Source organism: Mizuhopecten yessoensis, unplaced genomic scaffold (assembly GCF_002113885.1).
Source record: "Mizuhopecten yessoensis strain PY_sf001 unplaced genomic scaffold, ASM211388v2 scaffold9157, whole genome shotgun sequence".
Classification (NCBI taxonomy): Eukaryota; Metazoa; Mollusca; class Bivalvia; order Pectinida; family Pectinidae; genus Mizuhopecten; species Mizuhopecten yessoensis.
In genome coordinates, this window is record NW_018407907.1 from 1,115,440 (window position 1) to 1,124,768 (window position 9,329).

The following is a 9,329-nucleotide window of genomic DNA, read 5'->3' on the forward strand; positions in this document are numbered from 1 at the left end:
CGGGGGTTTGCCCCCCCCCCCCCCATCTCAACCCTAGGGTGAGACAAGGATGTTTCACATCGGGAAAAGTGTGGATACACCTGTCCTGTGTTAGAGAATATAAGATTCAAACTCTGGACCGCCAATAGCAATACTGCTCCCATAACTGCAACTGATCTCCAAGATCAGCAGTGGTTCCCCGAACCCGGTCCCACTATATATAGTAATAACTTAATCAGAATTTAAGGGAGGTTACTGCATTTCTGAAAAAATACATTGGAAACTCTAGTATTTTTACTTTATACAGTGGGACAGGAATCCTTAAAAGTCAATAATTTCATGCTAACATTTTATTGTAAAATACTAGAATTATAATTTCATGCTTGTAGATTTTTTCTTTAATATTGAAATTATACTGTCATATTTCAGAAATATGAATAAAAGATTCATGATTAAACTAATTCTAAAATGGCGTTTCGTTCTTAACCAGAAACCAATTAAATTAAGCCTCTTATTGACCAATTATCTGTATAACTCTTTCATCCCTATGTAACTCAACTAAATAAACCCTCTCATTGATCTAAAGGAGTCTAGTATGGTCTACAGTGGTGAAAGGGCTACAACATCAGATTTTAATGGAATCACTTTTGAATTAAGAATTATTTTATTTCCACTTTTTGTGGATTTTTTAACTGAACCTATCATGTTTTTCTAAAGTTATTTTTATTTATCTATACGCAAACAGTGTATACATTGAAACTGTCTTAATGTTTCAAAATCTCAAAACACATTATCAAACTCCACACTCATTGGATTACAGACTTACCTCCCTTCTGCAGGAGGTATTTCTCCATGTTATCGCAGTCAAGTTTTGTACGACAGAAGATAAGGGCCTGGTCCATCTTGTGTTCCTCCAACGCCTTTATCAAATACTCTCCCTTCAGCTTCTTAACAGCCTCCGAGTAGGTTTCTGTAACATACAGAGTTTACATGTCAGTATTTGTGACTTCCGACAAAGACGTCATAATGTTGATGACCACTGACCACCATGACTGTATCTCTACAAGACAATTTACTACTGACCACCAAGTATGTCTCTGTAACAATGAGACATCAAGGCTACTAATAGATCATTCACCCCTGAAATTTTATAATGAACTATTCCAGCCATTGAATTGGAAGAGTTCAAATGTGTCTTCAGGGGTGAATGAGTTAATTGACCAATAATGATGAATGTAACAGAGTACCGTATTTAGCCAGCAATAAGCCCATGCTTGGTAATAAGCCCACCAATATATATTGCAGTTAGAAAGTAATGCCAACAAAAACTTTTACTTAAATGATGTCCTGTAATAAGCCCATCCCCTGCTACCAGTAAGAGAATATATGTTTTCCCCCTGGGCTTATTGAAGGATAAATACGGTAAGCACAAGACAACTTATTGCCAACGGGTGTTGTCTCCGTAACATTATCAGTTTATGACAACTACTGGCCATCCTTGTGTTGTCTCCGTAACATTATCAGTTTATGACAACTACTGGCCATCCTTGTGTTGTCTCCGTAACATTATCAGTTTATGACAACAACTTGCCAACAGGTGTTGTCTCCGTAACATTATCAGTTTATGACAACTACTTGCCATCTTTGTGTTGTCTCCGTAACATTATCAGTTTATGACAACTACTTGCCAAAAGGTGTTGTCTTCGTAACATTATCAGTTTATGACAACTACTGGCCATCCTTGTGTTGTCTCCGTAACATTATCAGTTTATGACAACTACTGGCCATCCTTGTGTTGTCGTCATAACATTATCAGTTTATGACAACTATTTGCCGACAGGTGTTGTCTCCATAACATTATCAGTTTATGACAACTACTTGCCAACAGGTGTTGTCTCCATAACATTATCAGTTTATGACAACTACTGGCCATCCAGATGTTGTCTCCATAACATTATCAGTTTATGACAACTACTTGCCAACAGGTGTTGTCTCCATAACATTATCAGTTTAAGACAACTACCGGCCATCCAGGTGTTGTCTCCATAACATTATCAGTTTAAGGCAACTACTGGCCATCAAGGATATCTCTTTTAACTCGTTTACCCCTGAAGTTTCATAATGGACTAATTTCCAACCTTTGGATTGGAAGAATTCAAATGTGTCCTCAGGTGTGAATGAGTTAACACAGAGACATCTGATTCCCCAACTTGAAAATACAAAAAAAATATGGCCATTAAATACCTTTAAGGATCCCTGTCCCACTGCTTTGTGGGTTTTTTGCTATACACAGTTACCTCCCCTTAACTTCTGTTTGGATGTCACTGTAGCACAGTTGGGCTAGGATAATTCTGTTGACCAGATTGCTCAATCGGTAAGAGCGATAGTACATTAACTTTGTAGTCCAGGGTTCTGAACCTGCTCTTACCCTGCTGATTTTTTTACAATCAGAACAATGTTGTTGATTGTATTTTAATTATTTCATCTTTACTATTTCTCATAAAAGGCTTGCAAGGTATGGTTCTCTTTTCAGAAATGATTAATCAAAGCTATATAGTCATGTGGGATATAAAACAGTTCCCAAAACTAAGTTACAGTTTTTGGCAGTGGTACGGGGATCCTTAAAGTAATCTTTAGTTGTAAAGGAATTGCCTCCCTTTGTCCATATTCCAATTCAGGCAATAGGTAAACATCAAAGAAGTAAGTACATTTATCATAGTTATGTAAATGAGTGCATGGAAAAGTCTGGGTAAGAGTTCAGCACATGCCTCATTATAGGCACGTGTGATAGGCGAGTTTAGGACAGTGACGACACGTACAGGTGTCTGTGTCTGCCTTAAGCCATATTGAACGATACAGACTTTCCCACCCTCCCACCCCTTTTTGGAAATGCATGTTTCTGTGTCTTTCATTTTGTGATTGCAGAATCTTTAATGGTCGAGCACACCATGGTCGTTCCTAACAGTTCAAAATCAGATGGAGATGAAGACAGAGAGGAATATAAAGTTTGGGACTCGCTGTTTGAACTTCGATTTAACATTAATTGTATGAAGTGAATAAATGTACGTCATCGTTTAGCTAGGCAGACGAACTTTCAGTAATGAGTTTGAGTTTATATTATATTATTTATAAATAATTCATGTTCGTTTAAGAGGAGCGAACTAGAACATAAGTTAAATTATATCAGTACTGTCTCTATACACATGTATACTTTTGTCCATGAACAAATACATTTTCATAATAATGAAATTCCTGAGTGCTTACTTAATTCAAGGTAGATTTTTCTCAAACTTCAAATTTCCTTTGACTTTGTATAGCATAAATGCTCACAAAGTCATCAGAAATTATTGACCAATCAAAGTGATGTATGCAAATTAATTATACACAGATTTCACTAAAATTTAAACTAAGCCTTTGTGTTTTGTACATGCATATACTAGTTTTCATCTAAATCTAGTATTTAAGATAGCAAATTTAGCAGAAAAAGAGGTGCGAATAGACAGATAAAAATTTCCCACAATATTGTTCGTCCCATCAAAATTTTCCTTTGAAAATTGTGTATAAAAACCAAAAATTGTGTATAAAAACCAATTTAAAAACTGATTTTTTTCAATTCAAATTTTTGTTTGACGGACGCCTTATGGTATTCTCCATTTTAATTTTCTGTACAAATAGATAGACCTACATAATGGTATTACATCAATTTTTTTATAAATTATTAGAAGGCACAGTAGTCTAGTGGTAGGATGTCGAGTTTCGTGACTTAAGGGTTGCCGGTTCAAGTCACGGCATGGCACTGTGTTGTATCTTTGAGCAAGATACTTTACTCCGTTTGTTCCAGTCTACTCATGCAGCTATAAATGAGTGCTAGAATTGATGAATGCTAGCTGTGAGCGCTGAAATGGCAGCACTGGCTGTATGCTCCCCATGGAGTTGAGAAAGATATTGGCTGGTTGCAAAGGTCCTATAACCACGGATAATAATTTGTGAACCGCTTTGAGACGACCTACGAACTAGGTTGTAATAAAGCGGTATATATAAGAACCTCAAATGATTAATATTATTATTATTATTAAATAAAATAAGAACACTGTTACGTCGTTTTAATTATTAGGGCATAATGCCAGCTTCGTTCTCATGTTTCAGAGTAATCTCCCCTTTCGGTACCCAAAAACCTCTTATCAGTAGATCTTGGCACCTGTCCAAGATTTCTATACTTAATCAGCACTGATTGGTTCAAAGTTTCCTCCAATCAACTCTGACCAATCCAAGCTCATCTTTCATGGTTATTCGTTAGATATACAATATCAGTTATTAATAAGGGCCCTTGTAGATGGTGAATTCTTCCTTTTTTAATTAATTAACAGAAATCCTATTAGTGTTTATGCAGCTCATATCTTAAAGCTAATTATTTGGATGGACATTCACAGGATAAGTAATTCGTATGGAGGTTTACGAATTCAGAAAATGAGTTTTCCGAAATAAACATCGCAAACACAAAAACATTCGGATTGTAAATCCGATATCTGTGCAAGCGATCCACGAAATTCTACAGTTTAACCTTAAGAAGATAGATTGGTATAGAGATAGCTTGACAGACATTTGGGGCCAAACACGTTGGAAAAATTTCTCATTTGATGGATATACAGACTGAGTTCTTGATCAAACTGATAATCAGTCGACGCCCATAACCATTCCTTCAGGTCACAGAGGTCTGAAATGTCTCCAGTCCTGGAATTCAGATTGTAATCTGATATGCGTTGTGGTGCCATTAATTCATTGTCTTGAAAATTTCAGTCACATCTTCGACATTCGATTGACATTTAACACCCACGCAGCATTTTTTTTTACACTAAATCACCATGCAACTCCAACCTTATCCGTTTAAACCAGTTTAATTTATTGTAAATCGGCATTAATGATGACAAACCGTTTATTTATGCAACCGACACGTTTTGCTTTAAATGCAATGCTGCTTTAACGGCAAAATAATTCTTCAAGATTAATTTCAATTCAAAGATTATGTAAATGAACGACAACAGCTTAGTAACTGCCGTTTGAGTTAAATAAGTGTGATTTTAATCAGTTTTCTTAGAAGTGCACGCTACAAGAAACCCACACTCAAAAACTTGGTCCACAGCATATGGTAAGAAAATTTGAAGCAAGAGGCCAACAGGGCCTGCTGTATTGCTCACCAGGTTTTATGACATCTAGAAAATTTGTAAGAATATGCATAACATGCAAAATATGCGGTATAGGGTTATTAAGTGGATTATAGGGCACTTTAACCTCCTTTTTACCATAGACAGTCAAGGTTAAATTTTCCGTTCGCAGTCACATGTATAGTTGCACAAATGGGCAAGTGACTGATCAAGTGGGTTTTCAATGGGATCTCTGGTTTGATAAAAGTTTCGCTAAAATTTATTTTTGTAATCTTTTCAGCAAGTGTGAATTAAGGTTTGCTTTTCTTTGCAGTCCTCTAACTTTTTGCGATTTTTACCTAAAAAATGATTCATTGCAAAAATACAACCCATGAAACTTAAAAGCAAATTTAATCCATCCTTATACTGTCACAGCACATGGCACCATGGCTTACCCAACTTTACTCCCTTAAAAAAAAGACCATTTTATGGAATATGCAAAAATTAGGGACCACAAAAAAAAAAAGGGACGTTGAATGCATACTTGCCAACTCTCCCTATTTAGGATTAAGATTCATGATTTTGGCCCATTAAATTCCGCATTTTTAACCAGTGCATTTGCTAAACCATTCCTTTATTCTGAGATCTAATGATTTCATCTGACATAACAACTCAAAATAAGTCATCTTAAAGGATTATTTTGTCTTTAGGGGGTAAATACACACGTTTTATTAAGGTTTAAATTTTGAGAATGCAGAATCGTCACCATAGAAATTTCAAAAAAATGGCAAGTATGTGAATGTAGATTTTAAAAGTGAAGGTGTAGAAATAAAACTGTTAAAAACAAAACATTACAGAACGTCTGAAATTCTACGAAAAACAAAAACAAGGTTTAAAACCCAGTTCTACAAAGTTTACACCTGTTTTGAAGCAGTATAACACAATGCACATTCCACAAGAGACATCACCCAACGACAGCCACACAACCTTGAGCTTCTCTTTAAGCTCCAATCTCAAGGTCCTTTCCACCATTCCCAGGCTTCCTGGGAATTACTCTCCGCATTTCGCCAAATATAAACTGCCACGGATTTGGATCAAATGGCCGTTTGGTAATGCTTATGTTTGCGGTAGTGCTTAAATGCTGCTAGGGTTTTAATAGAATTTCTTCCGGATATTGCTGAATTAAACCTTCTAACAATTTTTACGAATTTTGGGACATGTTTAATTATGTTGGGCACTGGCTGCTCCTCATGAGATTTGAACAAAGGGAGGCTACTCCACGAAACCACACTAACGGGTTAGGACATTTGTACTCAGTAAATCTGTCAATGCAATTTGATAATAATATTGTAAATGTCACCATTCCATATTTATCATCAATTAAAAATCTGTCAATATGAATGAAAACCTATTAGTGCAGTTGCGACAATATTTTAAATATGAAGAAACTCCACGACTTCCGAAATTTACAACCGAATATCCAATTATAAAGAGAATGACTGTCGAAACGTGAAATCCCATCATGAATCACCGTGATCAAATCTATCCATCCTTTTAACAAAATTTTGATTTGAGGGTCGTTCAGTTTATTGTACGTGTTAGAAGGTACATGATGCTGATGGGGACGAGGCCAGACACAGGATAATCTAGAATCCTTATGGTGCAAAATTAAAAAATCATATTGCTTTCCAACATTAACCTGTGAAACGAACACTAGGTTTATTCCGGGAACTCTACGCTTTATGAAGGACATCAAATATCGAAAACCTGACCACTTCACTCTTTCGTATGACGCTCGAATTGTTTTGTCAAAATTCAAATTGGTGGTATATTTATACTTGACAAATTTAATCTAATAAATGCAGCATTTCCTTATAAGTGTCTCTTGAGAAATGAAAACTAGAAAATGTCACCTTGGCCCTGTAGTTTTAAAAGCAGCAAGAGTTATCTTGACGATAACCTCATGACCTTGAAATATGATCTTATCCCGATAGTCAATTTCCCGAATGTATAAGGTTTTCAAATTTTTAAGGTTTTCAAATTTTTAAGGTTTTCAAATGTTTAAGGTTTTCAAATTTTTAAGGTTTTCAAATGTTTAAGGTTTTCAAAGGTTTTCTGATGATTAACCTTGTAACTCTGAGGAAATGTTGGAAACTTGACAGCCAGCATCTGAAGTATTTTCATACTTGACCTATGCATATACCTTTATGAAAATCTGTTCAGAAATTTGAAGTTTGTAGGGTCATGTCACGACAATGGGACGGGACGCGACGGAACGGGACGGACATGGATAACACTATATCCCTAGCCCCCACCATTCCAATAAAATGATAGGGCATAACAGTTGTCAATTGTGACCATTTCTTTGAGACTTTAATCAGAGGTTCTGCCATTATTTCAGTGTTTTTAGGTCATTTACGGAATTAAAATTTAGAAAAACTTATACACATCCTATGATTCTAAAAAAAAACACCCCGATATAAAACACGAAAAAACTCAATATTCAAAAATGCTTTAAAAAAAAAAAAAAAAAAATCAATCAAAGATTTGATTTAAGGATCTCTTTTCCAATGTAGACAAAACACTAGAGAGTTCCGTGTTAGTTTTTCATACATACAGTTACTTCCCCTCAATTTCATTTTAGATGTAACAGTAGCACAACTTGACCAATAACTACCGTGGACCAGGCAGCTTGCATTGTTAAAAGCAACAGTCTCTGAATTGTAGGGTCCAGGTTTTGAGTCCTCGTCTGGGCCCGTTGCAATTTTCACTTTTAAAGAACAGACTGTATGAGTTGATTCTTTTTTGTTAATTTCGTCCTTAGTATTTTTTCATAAAAGTTCTGGAAGTTTTTTAAAATTTCAGAAATGATTTATCAATGTTGTAGTCCTGTTAGGAAATTCCATTGCAAAGTTTTTGACAGCGGTACGGGATCCTTAACATCTTAATTCATGACACTTAACCCTTTCACCACTGTAGACCATAATGGACCCATCCATATCAATTAATGCATGGTAGAGTCTACTTAAGTTAAATAGGGGTGAAAGGGTTAATATAACAGGTAAACTTAATCTCTAGGCTCCATCATTTCCCTCTAGAATTAACCATTAAACAGATACTTTTCGCTGCAACTGATGCAATAAATTCAAATAACATTTTCTTTAAAAAGTAATAATATTTAATGTTATTATCACACATTAACAAGAATTCAACGGAAGTGATGTGTCGCCTGCGCAGGACTTGCTTAGCACTGCATGAAGTTTGAGTTTGATCGGCCCAAGGAAACTCAAGTTATCGCACGAAAACAGAATTTCTATTTATAGTAACAGTGACATTGACCTTTGGACCTGAAAAGCAATCCCAAGCAAGCACTTTTGGTAAGGAAGCACTGCATGAAGTTTGAGTTTGATCGACCCAAGGAAACTCAAGTTATCGCACAAAAACCTCTGTGCGGATGCCGACGCTGACATAGCAATACCTATTTGTCACCAGCTTTTCGCAGGCGACACAAAAACTAATGGAGTTATCATCCAATGAAATTGGTTAACCATTAAAAGGTTTACGGCTGATTTGTGGCCCATCGTTTAACGAACCCCCGAGTGTGGACAACAGATTTTGTTCGTCTCTATACAAGGATGACACTTACTTTAGGTACAATATTGGCAAACGTGAATCTTCTGGTCAGGTAAGTGGAAAATCAATCATCTGCTTGAGAACAGACATAATGCTTTTAAACGATTGCTTCTTCTTCATTGAATCAGACTGGTCTTTCATCATCAATCCTTATACCGTATTTATTACAAGATCTAATTTGTTCGAAATAAGTACTGGCATGTCTTGTTCTTCATGCAAGTTACATGCTTGATTAAGATTTAAAGATTTGTTTACAGTAAACTTGTTGAATTTAACACATTAATTTACATGTTATTAACTTCTTGAGTTTAAGCGGTCCATTAACACCACAAGGTTATACATGGAGCCACTGGTCCATCAACACAAGGGCAGACAGTAGTTTTAGTGACCCATCAACACAATGAGGTTATACATGGAGTCACTGGTCGATCAACACAAGGGCATGCAGACAGTAGTTTTAGTGACCCGTCAACACAATGAGGTTTAAACATGGAGCCACTGGTCCATCAACACAAGGGCAGACAGTAGTTTTAGTGACCCATCAACACAATGAGGTTATACATGGAGTCACTGGTC

The 9,329-nt window shown here is 36.0% G+C and overlaps 1 protein-coding gene across 1 annotated transcript in view; it reads right to left on the reverse strand.

Moving 5' to 3' along the window:
- LOC110457457 (ATP-dependent RNA helicase DDX1-like) overlaps positions 1-9,329 on the reverse strand; it is a 266,330-nt gene that overhangs the window by 29,132 nt on the left and 227,869 nt on the right. The window contains exon 21 of the mRNA XM_021508746.1: positions 806-949. Coding sequence (XP_021364421.1) covers positions 806-949 — 144 coding nt within the window. The remainder of the gene's footprint in view (positions 1-805; positions 950-9,329) is intronic.